Below are 20,548 nucleotides of genomic sequence, written 5' to 3'. Positions count from 1 at the left end.
GGGTTCGATCCCTGGTCAGGAAGCAACTAATTGATGCTTCTCTCTCACATTGATGTTTCTTTCTCTCTCTCTCCCTCTCCCCTCCCCTCTCTCTCTCCCCCTTCCTCTCCCTCTCTTAAAAAAGAAAAAATCATAAAAATATATCCTTGGGTGAGGATTTTAAAAAATTTAATATCACCAATGAGAGAGGTATCTCCACATATATCCTGAGGACACTGTTATCAGTAGTGGCATGTAGATTCATGCCAGACAAGCATAACTTGAATGTAAACATGAAGAAACAGCAATCAAACCCAAAGTGAGGAACATTCTCTTTTAAAAAAAAAAGAAAGGAAGAAGAAAGAGGAGGGAGGGGAGCAGAGGAGAGAAGGGAGCAAACAGGAGTCAGCTAATCAATGTTTCCCTCTCACATCAATGTCTCTCTCTCCCTCTTCCTCTCTCCCTCTCCCTTCCTCTCTCTTAAAAAAGACTAAAGAAATATGACAACTGCCCTAGCTGGTTTGGCTCAGTGGATAGAGCGCCGGCCTGCAAGACTGAAGAAACATGACAACTAAATGCAGTATGTGATTCTTGACTGAAGGGGGAAATTTTTTTTAAGTTTATTATTGGGACAACTGACAAAATTGAAATATGAATAGTAAATTATTATAATAATATTAAATTTCTTGAATTTTATAACTGTACTAAATATAGATTATGTAAGAGAATATACTTAGGAAATATACACTGAAGTAGTAAGGGATAAAAGGTCATGATGTATATAACCCACTCTCAAATGGTTTAGAAAAATTTTATCCACTTATAGTATATGCCTGTGTATGTGGAGAGTGAAAGACAATAATAAAAACAATTCACAGCCGAGACCGGTTTGGCTCAGTGGATAGAGCGTCGGCCTGCGGACTGAAGGGTCCCTGGTTCGATTCCGGTCAAGGGCATGTACCTGGGTTGCGGGCATATCCCCAGTGGGAGATGTGCAGGAGGCAGCTGATCGATGTTTCTCTCTCATCGATGTTTCTAACTCTCTATCTCTCTCCCTTCCTCTCTGTAAAAAATCAATAAAATATATTTTTAAAAAAAAACAAAAAACAATTCACAAAAGAGTATATGCAACTCCTCTGTATTATTCTTGCAACATTTCTGTAAGTTTGAAATTACTTCAAAATAAAAATTCAAAAAGTTAACCACAACTGACCTAATTAAATGTCCTAACGTCAATTGGGTAAAGAGGAAATGGGGATGAACTCACATTCTAAATAACACTAAAATAACTGCTAATAGGGGAGCAAGTCAACTTTTTCTTTTCCTGGGAGCTTTTAGAGGAAGGCTATTACCAACATAAAGACAGTGCTTCCCAATCTCTGCCTTCCTTTACTGCATGCACACAATACAGTTTTGTTGACTCTATAGCCCAGGGGTCCTCAAACTTTTTAAACAGGGGGCCAGTTCACTGTCCCTCAGACCGTTGGAGGGCCGGACTATAGTTTAAAAAAAAAACTATGAACAAATTCCTATGCACACTGCACATATCTTATTTTGAAGTAAAAAAAAAAAAAAAAAAAAAAAAAAAAACGGGAACAAATACAATATTTGTATTTGCATGTGGCCCATGGGCCGTAGTTTGAGGACCCCTGCTTTAGCCTGTACCAATGTCTCCCATTCTCTAAATACCAAAGAATTCTACCAATGCAGCTACTGCTCTTTTCCTTCCTTATAATGAACAGAATGAGTCTTTAAAATTTCAGAAATGAGACTGATTAAAATGCTAATCATGGGCTCACCTAGGAGGATTAATGAGCCACATTTGGAAATCCATTTACCGTGACTACTTTCCCCACAATGCTTCTGTTCAGGTGGGCTGAACCAAGAACTTCTCTTCCTGGGGCACAAAGAACCAGAATCCTTTTGTCACCAAGCTCTGGTCACAAAAAGGTTTTGGCTGTACTAGGTATGTAGACTCATACCAGAAAAAAAGAAGCAAAGGAGAAAGAAATGCACTTTAAATTCAAAACACAATAAGCTATTAAGAAAATGACAGGTCACAGGTCATTTTGTGGGACACATTTATACACCAATATCCACTCCAACTTTCTCTCATAGAACAATCTTAAACACTACTTAATTTGCTTCATGCCTCACTATCTCTTTCCGCCCTGGAAAATACTAGGAATACTTTTCCTAAGGGAAAAAGGCATTTCTTAAGGGCATTCTCTCTGAGGACCCAAGGTCCCCAAATGCTATTCTAAATAAGGGTGCTTTTGCACAATTTACAATAGCTAAGATCTGGAAACAGCCAAAGTGCCCCTCAGTAGATGAGTGGATACAAAAGCTGTGGTACATTTATACCATGGAATACTATGCAGCAGTAAAAAAGAAGAATCTCTTACCCTTTGAGACAGCATGAAAGGACCTGGAGAATATCATGCTAAGTGAAGTAAGTCAGTCAGAAAAAGGTAAGTATCACATGATCTCACTCATATGTGGAATCTACGTAACAAAATAAACTGATGAACAGAGTGGATCCAGTGACATGGAAGCATGAAACAGAGTGCAGAATCTCAGAGGGAAGGCGGGGGAGGGTGGGTGGGTGGGAGGTAATCAACCAAAGACCTTGTATGCATGTATGCATAATCCATGGACACAGACAATAGGTTGCTGAAGACCTGGGGGGGGGGGGTTGGGCGGGCTAGAGGGGGTCAATGGGGGGCAGGGGCGGGGAAGGGACATATGTAATACTTTCAACAATAAAGAATTACTAAAAAATAATAAATAAATAATAAATAAATATGGGTGCTTTCTCTGAGATTCAAAAGGTAATATATGATGGAATGTTCAACTAATTTGAAGCCAAATCCTATTCAAAGTTACATGGGTTTTGATACTTCTTTCCTTAATGAGGCCCTTGGGCTAAAGACAATGGGTTATTACTAAAAAATACTCATATTGTTTTTTGAACTGGGAGTATTAGAACTATAGAAAACTAGAGGCCCAGTGCACAAAATTCATGCATGGAGGTGGGTCCCTCAGCCCGGCCTGTGCCCTTACAATCTGGGACACTGCATGCACCGGTGACCATACTTTTCATACAGGCGAAAGGCATCTTGCAGCTACATTATTTTTGCCCTGATTATAAAAAGTGGTATATAACATGACCCTTCTGAGGCAGTAGTACCATTTTTCCCATCTTATGGGTGGAAAAACTAAAGCAGAGAGAAGTTAAGTAATTGGCTTTGTCACACACTGTGCAAGCCAGAGTCCATGTATGTCATTGCTGCATCATCCTGTTTTTTCAGTATTAGAGTAGCCTTGCCAGGTTTTAATTTTTAAATCTAAGAGACTGTTCCCAATATATAGGGTAGGGTCCCTAGGCCTGGCCGGTGATCATGGCCAATCTGTGGGGCGACCAGCGGGCAGGGCGATGGCGGGGGGGGGGAGGGGTGCGCCTCTGCTAGCACCCACATTGGCTGGCAGCCTGGCGCAGCTCACCGGCCCGCCCCACCCCCTGATTGCCACCACCAGTCACCTCCTTCTCAGGGGGCAGATGCTCCTGCGTTGAGCATCTGCCCCCTGGGGGTCAGTGCACATCATAGCAACCGGTGGTTCTGCCGTTCAGTCGATTTGCATATTAGGGTTTTAATTTATAGGATAATTTTCCTTATTCTTTTAGCACCTTAGCTAATAAAACCTTTGTTTTGTGCCACTAACTTCAAAATACTAACAATTGTGTCTGAAGCCTAAACCTGAGAGGACTCAAATGCAAAGCTGAATTTTATTAGAAAAGGCAATCAGCCATTCATATTGTTGACCTTAAACAAATAGCCAGATATTTCTACAGCAAAAAAGGGTTGTTTGGTAACAACAAAGCATTGCTATTCAGTTCTTGCAGTCAAATGGCAAACCACATGCAAACCCATGGGAGTCTACTGGAGGAAACTGAAAATTCTAAATATAGTGACTTTTCATTGGCTGAGTTATGGCAGTCTGCCGTTGGTTGAGCTGTTACTGAGTAAGGAGGATTCTTTTCTTCCTACACTGAGGTAGTAAAGCAGTATCACTTCCTGTTGGAAAGACAAGGTATATCTTTTCCTGTTGGGGTTATTAGTGTGTGTTGAATGACACATGCATGAAACTTCTCTCTTCTAGGCCCCCCATTCCACTTTAAATTATGTTTCTGTTTATTAATTTTCATAATATCCTATGGACAATTTTAGTCAATTCAGTTCTGAGATGCACAAATTGATTAATCAAAGGTGAATATAAATGGACTAATTGAGCCTTATGCATCCAAGGCTCTTAAGCAGCAAATAAAACTGACAGGCACTCTGTTACTACTACGCAGCGAGGGCTAGGACAGAAGGTGGGGGTGGGATAGACAATGCACACAAACACCAATGCTGTTCTTCAGACCATCCTAGAACCTTTTTCAGCACACAGGGTATACAACAATTTCCTGAGGTCATATGTGGAAGCTGGGCAGACCTCAAACCAGTGCCCAGCTGTCCACTCAAATTTCAGTGCTTCTCAAATCACCAGCCCACTAGACCATAAACTTTATGAGGACATGAACTATGTCAGTCTCCTAGTTCAGTGTCTGGCACACATTAAGTGCTCAAGAAATATTTGTTGATGGAATATATAAATGAATTTTTGCCAAGAGCAAAGTTCCTGGAGAAGGTGCTGTCTTGGAGTTTTTCCAATACAAATGACTCCCTCCTTAACCCATCAAAAGGATTCAAAAGGATGGCCAACCCATGTCTATTATGACGTGCTATCACCTTATCCCTGAACAATCAGCTTACATAAAAGTGTTAAGGTACAAGATGCAAAGTGATTAATCAGTCACAATTACATACCCAATCCTTTTTTCCTTAAGGAAGGATATAACATTCTCCAGGATTGTATGACTCAACTGGTCTCAAACTAATTTCTGTCTTGCAAAAGCTGGATTCATACACAGAGAAACAACCATATAAATAGAATTGTTTCAGCCATAAATTAGAAGGAAATTCTGCCATTTGCAACAACATGGATGGACCTTGAGAATATTGTGCTAAGTAAAATAAGACAGAGAAAGACAAATAATGTATGATCTCACGTGTAGAATCTTAAAATAATCAAATTCATAGAAACAGAGATTGAAAGGTAATTGCCAAGGGGCTCAGTGGTAGGGAAAATGGGGAGATGTTAATCAAAGGGTATAAATTTCCAGTTATAAGATAAAAAAGTTGTGGGGTCTCATATACTAGTACAGCATGGTAACTCAACAATATATACTGTATTATATACTTGAAAGTTGCTAAGAGAGTAGATCCTTTTTTTTAATATATATATATATTTTTTATTGATTTCAGAGAGGAAGGGAGAGGGAGAGAGAGATAGAAACATCAATGATGAGAGAGAATTGTTGACTGGCTGCTTCCTGCACGCTCCCTACTGGGGATGGAAGCCCGCAACCTGGGCATGTGCCCTTGACCAGAATCAAACTTGGGACCCTTCAGTCTGCAGGCCGACGCTCTATCCATTGAGCCAAACCAGATAGGGCAAGAGAGTAGATCTTAAATGTTCTCACCCCCCTCGCCATACACACACACACACACACACACACACACACACACAATTGTAATTATGTTTAGGTGAAGAATGTGTTAACTAATCTTATTATAGTCATCATTTCTCAATATATACACATATCAAATCATCACACTGTATACCTTAAACTAACACAATGTTACTTGTCAATTATATCAAAATAAAGGTGGGGGTGGGGGATGAAATAATATGTAATAGTAAATCTCTAAATAAAAAAATGATCAGAAAGAAAAAACTGCTTTACTGAAATCAAAGTTGATAGGTATGAAATCCAGATATAATAGTTCACTCGTTCCCAAAGGACAAGGGGCTAAAGCACCTTCATAGAGTCCTTTGCAGAATGCAAGAATATAGTGGAAGAGGCCCTCTGACTCAACACCCTCTTTGACTCCTTGCCTAATAAATAACATTGCAGAGAGACAGATTCAAACCAGAGCTGGAACAGGAATAAATTACAAACTCCCTCTACCAGGACTTTCAAACTTTTTTTTTTGACCATGACCTACAGAAAGAAATACATTTTACACTGTAACCCAGAACATATACATGTTTCTAATTGAAACAAAAATTTCCCAAAACAATACTTATCCTTATTATGTATGACGCACTAATACTTTCTATTCTATCTCTTTATTCTCCTCCCTTAATGCCTATAACTTGTACTAGAAAGCAAGGAAGTGCTCAAAGGGGTCATATCAAAGGACCGAAGGGGCTCTCACTGGCCAAACTTGGAATTAATGATCACCAAAAATAATCATAAATGTAACTAATTATAAAACACTGAATAAATAAATATTCACAAAGGAGGAACACCTCATTTATGGACATTAGTGGTCTTTACTTTGAAAATTGGCAATAAAAGGGAAAGAATCAAGCATTTCCCCTACCTTTTTACAAGAAACTGTGATTCATCCTCCAGTATATGAAGGAAATAATTCTTTACAAAGAGTGCCAGCTAATAAATGTAGAAAGAATGTCAATTAGAAAGTCATCATTCTACAACCTCTACTTAAATAAATGATTCTGGCAAAAAAATTCATCAGTGGATGATCATTAGGTAAAAGAATAGCTGGCTTGTGTGCTCAGTTGTCGAGCATCAACCTATGAACCAGGAGATCATGGTTTGATTCTGGGTTGAGGGCTCCATCCCTAGTAGGGGGCGTACAGGAAGCAGCTGATCAATGATTCTCTCTCATCATTGATGTTTCTATTTCTCTCTCCCTCTCCCTTCCTCTCTGAAATCAATAAAAAAATATATTTTTAAAAAAGCATATTGGAGAACAAGGTATTCAGAATGTGCCAAAGTATTACTTCACAGATTCCTTACTAATTGCAAAGAGAAAAATAAATTTATTTTATAATGAGAAAATACAGCAGTCACCACTAGAAGCAAGCAGTCAAACTTAACACCACCAATAGTGGGGACAACCCGACTGTATGTACCTCCTGAGGTGATATAATATGAAGTACACAGTATCACCGAATGAAGTTTAACCTGAATCAAATTAAGCCTTTAATCCTAAATTCTAGAATACAGAAAATATATGGGCTAGAGAAACAAGTAAAATGACAACACAATGACAAAGACAAATCCAGAATGCAGAACATTCTAAAAATAAATGCCGTGGTCTCTTAAAAAAGTCAATACCAAAAGGGGAAAAATAGGGGTGGAGAAAACTGTGTGGATTTTAAAAGTCTAAAGAGATATTACTACCTAATGAAATGAGAATTTTGCTTGAATATTGGTTTATAAAACCAACTACAGCTATAAAAGGAAATGTGGGGACAAATGGGAAAATTTTTTTTAATCCTCACCTGAGGATATTTTGTCTATTGATTTCTAGAGAGAGTGGAATGGAGGGAGGGAGGAGGTAGAGAAAGGGAGAGAAACATTGATGTAAAAGAGACACATCAACTATTTGCCTGCCACACACGTCCCTACTGGGGTGGGGGAATCTGAAACCAAGGTATATGCCCTTGACCTGAAATCAAACCCGAAACCCTCTGGTCCTGTGGAATATTATTTCAATTTTTGGTTTATTTGAAATTTTTCATAACAAAAATTTGAGGAAAAATGCTATGCAACCCTTTAAAATGATATTGCAATCCACTAATAGAATGCAACTTGCAGGCTGTAAGATACAACTTGTAGCCAACGGTAGGGCAGTCATAATAATATCTTAGCTCTTACATTATCATCAATTTGGAGCCAGTTTTCTTAAGCATGGGTTTGCCCATAAAGAAAAATGAACCTTGCCCGGACCCGTTTGGCTCAGTGGATAGAGCGCCAGCCTGCAGACTGAAGGGTTCCAGGCTAGATTCTGGTCAAGGGCATGTACCTTGGTTGCGGGCACATCCCCAGTAGGGGGTGTTCAGGAGGCAGCTGATCAATGTTTCTAACTCTCTATCCCTCTCCCTTCCTCTCTGTAAAAAATCAATAAAATATATTTTTTAAAAAAGAAAAATGAACCTTCATGAAAATGCTCATGTGGGATAAGGCTTTCTTATTTTGCAACCCTTTGTCAAGGGTCTCCCAAGTTTTATATTTTTTCTGCCAATTAATAACTTACTTTATTTGATAAGTAAGAATAATCAGTAGAAAAATTCCTATTAATGTCAGGGAAATTTTATTTGTCCTTTGACTTTTGGAGGATTTTCCCCAATTCAGGGTATATGACATTGAAGTTTTTTTGATCCTGTTCCTCTACAATTGATGTCCCCAACTACCCTTAGCCTCCAGTTCCTAAACTGCTTTCCAGGACACCTGGAAGCAAGCTGCATGGCTGACTGCAGAAAAACCCTTGCTCCCACACCACATCTGGTCCTCCCTTTCCATCAAGTCAAATGCCAATTTATTGCCCTCTGATGTACAGTCTATCAGGCTACTTCCTGGATGCCTCCACTTCACACTGGGCCAAAAATCCAAGGCTATAATGTGAGTTCCACAAACGGGCAAGTAATTGCTCAATAAGCATGAAACAAGGAAAGGTCAGTTGCGATGTGTGCACATGTGGCAGCCCTTCACAACTCAACCTACAGTAGTATCAGTGGTAACAGAAGGCTGGTGTTACAGAAGAGGCATGCAATGAGAAGCCAGCCAACAGGCAGACAGGACTTCTTGTCCATCTAAGTCCTTTTTTCTTTTTCAAATAATGTGCCCTTAACTTAATCTCTCCAGACCAAAGTAAAGAAATAAAGACCTTAAAACTGGTAAGGACCATCTTATCACCTAGTTTCCAGAAGCAAACGGGAGAGCTTAAATTAGTTACTGCCCTCCATTTACCACCCTTTTTTAATGAAGTGATCTGAACTGAAATGATATAACTCCATGTTGCTGTATACCCAGCTCTATCTTTTAATGGGTGCCAGGAAAGACAAATGTACTCACGCTTTCCCTAAACATATTCAATATCACTTTAGAAATTGAGGCCCTGGCCAGTTTTCTCAGTGGTTACAGCATTGGCCTATGGACTAAAGGGTCATGGGCTTGATTCCCAGTCAAGGACACATACCTGGGTTGCAGTTTGATCCTCTCTCTTACATTGATGTTTCTCTCTCTCTCCCCTTCCCTTTCACTCTCTCTAAAAATCAATGGAAAAAATATCCTTGGGTGAGGATTAACAACAACAAAAATTTTTTTAGAAATTGAGGTGACCAATTAAGTAACTATGAGCATAAAGAGGAGGTTAAAGGGAGCCAGGCTGATACAAATAACTCTTTATTATCTCTCCTAATCAAAACTGCACATTGAATTTCAAACATTTGGCTTCTTCTGAAACCCTCTTGGCACTTGTCCTGAGTTTGAGTGAGTGGAAAGAAGAAAAGGACTCTGCCTGCCTCCTTGTTAAAAACAAAGCAGCAGCTGGCTTTTCCTCCTTTTACTCATCTGACTGCTGTCATAGCAAATTGGGCACATAAACAGAGAATAATTTCAGGCCTTTTAAGAGGTGGCAGTGCTAAATAGGACAATGGCAGTGAGAGCAATACCAGCAACTATGACACCCACCACAAACCACACTATCAAACCACCTCTAACCTCTATTAGAAATTAGGTTCCTGGTGGGATCAATCCCCATTAGGAGGTGTGCAGGAAGCAGCTGATCGATGATTCTCTCTCATCATTGATGTTTCCATCTCTCCCTCTCCCTTCCTCTCTAAATCAATAAAAATATATTTTAAAAAAAGAAAAGAAATTAGGTTCCTTTGCCTCTGCCTTTGAGAGACAAGCTATTAAGAATACTCCTTTTTTTTTTTTTTTTTGACAACCCCCTTTCAGATACATGTAGTAGAAAATGTGCCAGCAGACTAGTTCTGACGGCTAACTATGTTTGACTATTAGAAAGAGAGAAAAAAGGAGAGCTGGACCCATTAAGAAACCAGACTATACAGAACTGCTTCTTCTCAAGAAAGTCTTCATTTTCTAACCTCAAGGACAAATAAATGTTTGGAAGAACTTGCTTTAGAAATGTCATGTGAAGAGGGTTCAGATCAGTTGGGGAAGGGCCCCAGTAAAAAGAAATAACAAAGTAAAGTCATCTAAATACAGGCCTCTTGGAGCTACCTTATTTATATGAATATTCGGGGGGGGGGGGGCAAGGAGGAATCACGATATTTTTATTTTCTCTAACTATGCTGAAATGCCCATAAGTCTGAGGCCAATCAAGCTACCAAGACTCTAAGGTGCCAAAGTCAGTTTGACTCAATAATCTCCAAACTAATATAGTCTTATATTTTATTGTAGAACAAGAAAGTCAAAAAGGGCACTGGAAACAGATACTTATATAAGTGTGTCCAACCTTGCCTCTTCCAACACTCATCCCATTACATTAATTTGTCTGCCAAATTTTATTACACTTGGTCTTTTAGCCTCCATTTAGTCAAGCCTTGAACAATTCACAAGTTCAACTCCAAGTGGGACAAAGCTAATGACTTATTCAACTTTCTTCTCATGCTGATTAATAGTGATATATTGTTTACTCTACTACTCCCAAAACCATAAGCCCCTACCAAAAAAAAAAAAATGAAAGTATGCTTTGCATTCAATCAGTATGGGAGATGATAACACTAGCATAATCTTTTCTTTTTTCTTTTTCAAATAATGTGCCCTTAACTTAATCTTTTTCCTGACAGTGACTACTAAAATTTCTTTTCCCTATACCTCCCCATCTTCCAATTGAAACATTAAAATTGAGGTATGAGGCATCCTTGGGACAGTTTCACTTCTACTTAAAAGTCTATTTCTAAGAGGCCTAGGCCAGACAAATGTTCAGTTTTAGTTCCTCCTAAAGGTTGGCTTACAGATTCTGTTTAAATGTTCCCTGCAAACCTCTGGAGGTTACATGGATTCAAACCTCCTAGCTCAGAAACCTAATTCACAAAGTTTAAGACAGACAGTACCCTACAGGTGTGTTTGTCCAGGATAAACTACATTTAAATAAATTTCTGATATATCTACTTTCTCCAGGCACCTGATTCTCTCCCTCTTAAACTCAAGTACACCATTTTTTGTAGTCCAGGTAAGCTCAGTAAAGAAATAGCATATTCCTCAGAATTATTCTATATCTTTGACAGTATCTAAACTCTGGCAATATCTAAACTTTGGCTTTACATGAGAAAGTCAAATTAGCAAGTGTATAAGCTATCATTCTTGTTCATTTCTTTGGCTTGTTTTGTTAACAAAGGAAAGGGTGAGAATAAAAAGATGGCAACAGACTGCTCCCATTCACTATCATACATTCCATGCCTGATAGGGAACCATATGGCATAGAGTAGAGGACACAAAGGTTAGCCATGGCATGGTCAGCTAAAGCCACTAATCTTGTAAACCAGTGGTTATTAGGGTCGGAAGAAAGTTTGCCTGTCTGTATACCATGACAGACCCAATGGCTAAGTGCCTAAGCAAACTGCCTAGTACATAACAGATAATCTAACAGTAAGCAATTTAATAAACCATACACAGAAGGTATCCAAATCTTGGTGAATCCCAGAAAGAACAAGACCAAGAAGCTAAAGTAGCTTCATAGTTACTATACGTGCTTACACTGAACCTCAAGACCACCTTAGTCTTATACTGAATACCCTCATTCTCCAGAGGCTCTCGAAATTAAAAATGCCTGGCATTAAATCTCCAAAGGCAAACTCACTACCCCCACCACCCCCGACATACACACCACTAAGAAGTCTTCCTCTTGCCCGGCCGGAGTAGCTCAGTGGTTGAGTATCCACCTATGAACCAGGAGGTCACGGTTCGATTCCCAGTCAGGGCACATGCCCGGGTTGTGGGCTCAATCCCCAGTGTGGGGCGTGCAGGAGGCAGCCGATTAATGATTCTCTCTCATCATTGATGTTTCTATCTCTCTCTCCCTCTCCCTTCCTCTCTGAAATCAATAAAAACACATTAAAAAAAAAAAAAAAAAAGAAGTCTTTCTCAAGCCCTGGCCCTGAAGTCTTTAAAGGCTTTAAGGTCATTAAGAGATGATCCCGTAAGAGCAAAATCGGGTATGACTATTAGACTGTTTAGACTTTTAGACCTTTTAGACTGTTCCTCTCTCTCTGCTTTAAAGCTAAATTATTTTTAAAATAATTTATTTGTAATTATCTAAGTTTAAAAACCAAGGACAAAAGCACCCTAAATCTGGAGGCAAAAGACCACAGCCAAACACCACAAATCACAACTGACTAGAGCCCTTTCCATGAAGCTCAGTGGATGAAGGGTAATAAGGCTTACAAACACTTGTCTAGTCTGGGAACAAATAGATCAACGACCACAGACTATGTCAGCTAGAAGAATTCTTCTAAATCATCTACTCTCTTCAGATCTAAAACCAAGAACAATATCACGTACAGTATCCTGATATTTCACTTTCCCTTCCATCCCCTAGCCCAGTGGTCGGCAAACTGCGGCTCGCGAGCCACATGCGGCTCTTTGGCCCCTTGAGTGTGGCTCTTCCACAAAATACCACGTGCGGGCGCTCATGTACAGTGTGACTGAAACTTCGTGGCCCATGTGCATAAGTCGGTATTTTGTGGAAGAGCCACACTCAAGGGGCCAAAGAGCCGCATGTGGCTCGCGAGCCGCAGTTTGCCAACCACTGCCCTAGCCCATGCCACAGATCTTTCCACAGCCTATCTATGAGACTGAAGATATCACTAATGTGCAAGAACCCCCACAAGATTTCTAGAAGGATAAAAGGAAATGGGTTTTGGAATCTAAACCTATGCCAGGGCTTAGGTAGACGTAAGGGAGAGGCAGTGGTCCTTCTGCCCCTAAGGCCAGGACACCCCAGCCCTGCAGGCAGCACAGAGTTAACTACCCACCCGCTTTGAGAAGCACAAAGGTACATCACTGCAACATGCCTAACATTTACATTGCCTCTCTCTGCTCATTAAACAGGTTTTGGTTAAATAATGAACAAACTGTATTACAGACTCCGATGAGAATTCCAAAATTATAAATCAACTGGGAAAGCCCAAAGGGGCAGACAGACAGGGAGGGGGGAGAAAGAAAATATTGACTAATATAAAGGGCGCAGCTTGACAGTGGATATTCCTGCCACACCTGATCAAACACACTCTGTTGGGGGAGGGGAAAGAGAGCAAGAGAGAGAAGATGGAACAAGAAAGACTGAAATTTGCATCCGGAAAAGATTAAAACGGATTCTTTGGGGATAGAGAAAATACATAATATATATTACTATAAATGCAAAACTGTACTAAAAGCTAACTCAAATGTCAAAGATTACAGCTTGAATAAATTTAAATATAAAAGCCATGTGCTTCTGGAGTTAATGAGAGAGACATAAAAGGACACACTGGGCTAGGAGGCTGAACAGAGAGCCTTTTTCTGCCTTTGCTGGACAATGGGTTCAAAGCACAGCATCAAATACAGTCAGAGGCTTCCCTCCACAGCTCTGAGCCCAGAGAAAGAACTGGTAAACCCCATCACTTTTCCAATCTACATTTGCTGATTTTTAAAAATTAAGATATAATTTCCATAAAATTCACCCATTTAGCACTAGCCGGTTTGGCGCAGTGGATAGAGCATCGGCCTGCGGACTGACAGATCCCAGGTTTTATTCCAGTCAAGGGCACATGCCCAGGTTGCAGGCTCGATGCCCAGGAGGCAGCGATCAGTGATTCTCTCTCGTTATTGATGTTTCTATCTCTCTCTTTCCCCATTCCTCTCTGAAATAAATAAAAACATATTTTTAAAAAATTAAAAAATAAAATAAAATAAAGGGTCCCAGGTTCGATTCCAGTCAAGGGCACATGCCCAGGTTGCAGGCTTGATCTCCTCCAGTAGGGGGCGTGCAAAAGGCAGCCAATCAATGATTCTCTCTCGTCATTGATGTTTCTATCTATCTCTCTCCCTTCCTCTCTGAAATCCGTAAAAAATATATTTTTTTAAAAATTTCATCCTTTCAGCCGAAACCGGTTTGGCTCAGTGGATAGAGCGTCGGCCTGCGGACTGAAGGGTCCCGGGTTCGATTCCGGTTGAGGGCATGTGCCTGGGTTGCGGGCATATCCCCAGTGGGAGATGTGCAGGGGGCAGCTGATCGATGTTTCTCTCTCATCGATGTTTCTGACTCTCTATCTCTCTCCCTTCCTCTCTGTAAAAAATCAATAAAATATATATATATATAAAAAAAAATTTCATCCTTTCAAATTATACAATTCAATGGTTTTTAATATATTCACAGAGTCATATAATCATCACCACTATCTAATTCCGGAACATTTTAAACACCCAAAAAGAAATTTGTCCCCATTAGTAGTCATTCCCCACACCCCTTCAACGCCTCTGGCAATCACACATCTTCTTCAGAATAACATCCTAAAAGGATTCCTAAAAGGGGCAGCAGTCAAGTCTCACTGATGGTGAGACAAGGCTTATCTAAAGTAGAAACACACAAACTTTGTTCTTAGGTACTCTGTATCTTCCAAGTGCAACCGTATCTTTATATTTGGGATTAGAATATTCTATTACTCTAAATGTTACAAAACATGAAATTGTCAGGCAATTTGGGCAAATACTGACTATAAATGTGGTCCAGAGTTACATATCTGTAAGAATAATAGGTATGGACTTAGCCAACCTTAGCCAACCTTACTAGAGACAATGGACTTATTTCCTTCACAATGCTAATACTCCTGGAGGAGTAGATAGTGCTTATATATGTAAATTATCCCCTGACAATTTACAAAAAGAAAACAAATCATTTTGGTTTATTGACGATGTCCAATGAACCACCTATTTCCAACAGTGATATTCTTTTTTAAAAAATATATTTTTTATTGATTTCAGAGAGGGAGAAGGAGAGAGAGAGAGAGGGAGAGAAATATCAATGATGAGAGAGAATCATTGATTGGCTGCCTCCTGCATGCTCCCCCACTGGGGATCAAGCCTGCAAACCATGCATGCACCCAGACCGGGAATCGAACTGTGACCTCCTGGTTCATAGGTGGACACTCAACCATTGAGCTATGCCAGCTGGGCACCAACAGTGATATTCTTAACCAACAGAAAACCTAGGGAGGAAAATGCAAATAGAAAGCCTTCTTGTAAAAGGAGATCAAGCCCTGCCTTAACTGGTTTGGCTCAGTGGATAGAGCGTCAGCCTGTGGATTGAAGGGTCCCAGGTTCAATTCCAGTCAAGGGCATGTACCTTGGTTGCGGGCACATCCCCAGAAGGAGGTGTGCAGGAAGCAGCTGATCGATGTTTCTCTCTCATCGATGTTTCTAACTCTCTATCCCTCTCCCTTCCTCTCTGTAAAAAATCAATAAAATATATTTTTTTAAAAAAGAGAGACCAAGCTCAAATCAGTTCATGAATTAAACTGAGTGGGCGTCCTAGAATTCCTGCCATACTTACTCCAGTCTAAGTGGCACACCATTTCCAGTCACATGGCAAGGGCAGTCTCTTTAGTTTCTCTCTCCAAGTTCAAAGCCCTTTCCCAGCCTCCTACCATCAACCGGCTTCCAAGAAAGCAGTCCTCCTGACACTGCCAATCAAAAAAATCTGTTCGTTTCAGTAAAAGAAACAAGAAATTGGTCATGGGTTGCAGAGTCCAGGACCACAGAGGCAGCTCACCCATAAACCTGCTCCAACACTGTGTGGGGGGTCAGAACCAATCAGAAGACCATGAAATGCCCTACTTTGGGTCCACTCTATCTTTTTTCTCAAGCAGGTAATAAGCTAAAACCCAAGAACAACAGGGCAACCTTGGCTGGCATCATTTCAAAATTTGCTACATCTGTTAGCCTCTAGAAAGTACTAGCACTTTTTGTCTTCATCTGGAAGAAAGCTTGGTAACACCCAGGTATGTTCCTACTATCACAGACAGAATTGGCTCCTCAGCACATTCTGGTTTTATTAGTATCAAAGAGCAGAAAATATGGATTCCTAACCCAAGGATGTAAGAAAGTTAGGCAGCAGAATGAACTTTGGTAGCTCTAACATGGTCTAGAGCAGGGGTTCTGGAGGTCTGCAGACCACTGTTGGTCTGTGAGGTCCGAAAGGTTAGCGATCCCTGGTCTAGAGACCCCAAGTCCTGGACTTTACCATTCACCACAGCTATGATTTCTGAGCTGAAGTCTCAGGATATGTCAGGATAGTGAAAACAAGTACAGAATATGGACTGGATCGCAAGCAGGATATGTGGCTGTCGGGATAGCAGCACCAGCTCAGCTCCTCAATGTCCACAGAGTGCCCAAAGGGCCTACAAGGCTACTCCAATCTGCCATTTTAGAGTGTTCCCAACCAATACCATGCTGTGTTATAAAATGTTGGCCAAATGTTTCCAAATATATTCACTTGTTTAATCCTTTTAACATCTCTTAGAAAGATAGTACTCTGAACTCTTACCCACCAAAAAGAGTGGTAAATATCTACTCTTTCTTATTGGGATATGTAAGCTTTATCTGTTCAGTAAAAAAAAAAAAAAAAGACAGAAAGAAAAATCTGTGAAGGCAGTCAATTCTTTCTAAAGCATCAAAGTCACTTACAGTACAGGCCATAAAATAAGAATCTACTACCTAGTTGCAACATTCACCCTGCTAACTAGCTAACAACCACCTCCTCTATACTTGATCCTTCTTGGCTAACATTTCCAATAGTTTCAATAAAGTGGAATTTTCTCCTTTAAAGAAAACATTGTAGGGAATCCTTAGATAACATTAGCCCATGTTTAGGAAAAGTAAAAAGGAAATGGAAATTTTCTCCAGATATTCTTCTAAATTCCTCATAAAAGGAGAAAATGTATTTGTTTATTGTTATGTAATTTGCAAAAGCCTAAAAATGATTTCAGTTGTGGTCTTAGATATGTTACTAGCTGTCCATCCCTGCAATAGTTCTTTTCAAGGATATACATTGCAAAAGTCCTTTACAGTCAAGAGTAACACAAATCTGAGGCTTTCCCTTATATCTTTATCACCCCTCTTGAAAAACCCAAAGGTGTTGAGTCTTGCCTCCCCCACCCAAAACACATGTATATATCTAGCGACCGGAACAGCAGAACAACCAGAACGACTGGAATGACAGGTGGCTATGACATGCATTGCGGCAGCCAACCGGCCTGATCCCAGCCCAAATCAGCTCCCCTCTCAGGCCAGCCCAGCCCCAAATTGGCTCCCAACACCCCGATCTGGGGTGGGGCCGCCAGCCAACTGCCCACAGCCCCTCCCCCCTGCCGGCCCTACCTGATGGGCCCCCATTGGGACAGGCTGGCCAGACCCCACCCATGCATGAATTCATGCACCAGGCCTTTAGTACAAATATAAGGCACTTCCTGTGTACATTCTCCTCTAATTGCATGAACAGAAGCAATATAGAACAGGGCACTAAACCAGAAATCAGGGGCCAGAATCAAGAATTCTAGTTTTGACTCTATCTCTTAAGATTAGTGTGACCTCAGCTAAATCACCTAAAATGTCTCTGGGTTTTAACTTCATTCATAAAATGGGACAATATATGCCATGCCTCCCCTACAGGGTTACGTAAAAGTTCAATAAGGAAATAAACATGAAAATGGATTGAAAAATTCTAAATATATAAATATTACATAAACTTATTATCATTAGGGAAACATGGTGGAAAAAAAGGAAAAAAAAGATTCTGGAACACATGAAGATTGAAAGATCTGTATTACAGAGAGCTAAGGCCCTAAAAGCAACAATGACTTTCTATAACAGAAAGGTTTTTTGGTTTTTTTGGTTTTTTTTTTACAGAGAGGAAGGGAGAGGGATAGAGATACATCGATCAGTTGCCTCCTGCACACCCCCTACTGGGGATGGGCCTGCAACCAAGGTACATGCCCTTGACCGGAATCAAACCTGGACCCTTCAGTCCGCAGGACGACACTCTATCTACTGAGCCAAACTAGTTAGGGCAACAGAAAGGTTTTGTTGCAAATATTAAAAACTTTATTTGTGCCACAAACTTCCTACCTTATGGCATGCATAAGGTAGACAAAGAAAGTAGTTCAAACCACAGTAACTTACTTATTACTCACACAATGAAGGAAGCTTATAATTGTATGAATGCTGATTCCCCACTAAAGAGGGATGTCCTGCCCTAACCGGTTTGGCTAAGCGGATAGAGCATCGGCCTGTGGACTCAAGGGTCCCAGGTTCGATTCCGGTCGGGGGCATGTGCCTTGGTTGCGGGCACGTCCCCAGTGGGGGGCATGCAGGAGGCAGCTGGTCGATGTTTCTCTCTCATCGATGTTTCTGGCTCTCTATCCCTCTCCCCTCCTCTCTGTAAAAAATCAATAAAATATCTTAAAAAAAAAAAAAAAGAGGGATGTCCTTTTAGGAACTCAAGGAAAAGGATCAGCAATACAATAAACCAGGGGCAATCTATACCCATGACTCAAACCTGGCTTGCAACCTGTTTTTTTAAAGAAAATTTGATTTATTACTCATTCACTTAAGTATTATCTATGTCTGCTTCTAAGCTACCAATGGCAGAATTGAGTAGTTACTATGGCCTGTAAAGCCCAAAATATTTACTTTTCAGAAAAAGTTTTTCCATCCCTGCAGTAAATCAAACACATGTCTTTTTTACCAAGATAAATAGTCTTACATAGTTGTGAGGACTTACCGGTTATGCTGTTTAGAACCTCCTTTAGATGACTGAAACTATGCAGCAGAGGATCCCGTTCTTCATCCTGCAACAAACAGATGCGGTTATTTTTTAAATCATTGTTGGACACAAAGGAAAAAGGAAACAAAGGATAGATCAAGGGCTTTCTCTGAATCCAACCAGAAAATCCAGTAAGTTTTTATTCTTAGGAAAAGAAAGTTAGTATACATTTTTCCAGTTCCTTAATCTCTTAATTCATAGAGGTCCTCTGGGCTTACCTAAAATAGTAAATCCTAAAGTATTAATCTACACCATGACCACAGCACTCAAGCTACCATAGATTGCCAGGTCCTTTATATTTGCTATGGTCTGAATGTTGGTGTCCCCTCAAAACTTACATGTTGCCCGGCCAGCATGGCGCAGTAGTTGAGTGTTGACCTATGAACCAGGAGGTCACGGTTCGATTCCCAGTCAGGGCACATGCCCGGGTTGCGGGCTAGATCCCCAGGAGGCAGCCGATCAATGATTCTCTCTCATCATTGTTTCTATCTCTCTCCCTCTCCCTTCCTCTCTGAAATTTAAATATATACATATATACATATATACATATATGCATATACACACACACACACACACACACACACATATATATATATATATATATATATATATATATATATATATATATATATTTGTAACTTACATGTTGAAATACTAATGCCCAATGTGATAGAATCAGGAGGTGGGGGTCTTAAAAAGGTGGATGAGTAGGTCATGAGGGCAGAGCCCACTTGAATGGAATTAATGGCCTATAAGAGAGTCCCAAAAGAGCTCTCTTGCTCATTCCACCATATGAGGACATAATAAGAAGTCAGAGACCCAGAAGAAGATCCTCATATGACCATGCTGGCATCATGATCTCAGACTTCCAGGCTCCAGAACTGTGAGAAATAAATTTGTTGTTTATAAGCTACCCAGTTTGTGGTATTTTGTTATAGCATCCCAAACAGACTAAGATATATGTATTATTCTCTCTCTTCTTCTTCATATTCATTATATAATCGCACATGCTCATTTCAAAGACATTCCTGACTCGACTCTCACTTCTAAAACAACCTATTTTTATAAATGAGCATGAGAAATTTCCAAACACCAAGTTGAAAATGTCTAAACTGTTTTTACAATTGTGGTAAAAAATTGTTTTATACAACTGTACAAAAAATATCCTTAAACATATGTATACAAAAAAGCCAGCTTTATAACAGGTAAATTTCTTATTCATCTGATTGGCAAGATATGGCCTGCTCTATGTATAGAAGCTTGATGAATTCTCAAAGAATTCTATCACCAAGCCATACTCCATGTATATATAACTAAACTAATTAAATAAATGTGATAAGCCTAGAAGATAAGGAATCTGACATTTTTAGGCATTTTAAAGAAGTCGCAAGTACTACCTTAAGTTATTTACAAAATAGTTAGAAGAATGGTATCATCTTTTAAGCCCCAGAGAAAAAAAGGCAGCCTGTAAATTTGTCATTAGCTGGAATAAAACACAAAGTCCTTGATATCAAGAACAACTCTGAGCCCTGGCTGGTTTATCTCAGTGATTAGAGCATTAGCCCTCAGACCTGAGAGTCTCAGGTTTGATTCCTGGTCAAGGGCACGTATCTCAGTTGCAGGTTCGATCCCAGGCCCCTGTTGAGGCTCATTCAGGAAGCAACCAATTGATATATCTCTCTGACTTCAATGTTTCTATCTCTCTCTCTCTCTCTCTCCCTCCCTTCCACTCTCCAAAAAAAATCATTGGGGGGAAAAATATATCCTCTGGTGAGGATTTAAAAAAAAAGAACAACAACTCAGAATTCCTACTATCCCCA

At 40.0% G+C, this 20,548-nt stretch overlaps 1 protein-coding gene across 1 annotated transcript in view; it reads right to left on the bottom strand.

The window, feature by feature from the left end:
* The window catches only part of GBF1 (golgi brefeldin A resistant guanine nucleotide exchange factor 1), a 125,572-nt gene that overhangs the window by 95,858 nt on the left and 9,166 nt on the right, over positions 1–20,548 (bottom strand). Inside the window, exon 3 of the mRNA XM_081104623.1 lies at positions 18,687–18,753. Coding sequence (XP_080960749.1) covers positions 18,687–18,753 — 67 coding nt within the window. The remainder of the gene's footprint in view (positions 1–18,686; positions 18,754–20,548) is intronic.

Source organism: Myotis nattereri (assembly GCF_964212035.1).
Source record: "Myotis nattereri genome assembly, chromosome: 13".
Classification (NCBI taxonomy): Eukaryota; Metazoa; Chordata; class Mammalia; order Chiroptera; family Vespertilionidae; genus Myotis; species Myotis nattereri.
This window is presented reverse-complemented; position numbering and strand designations above follow the sequence as displayed.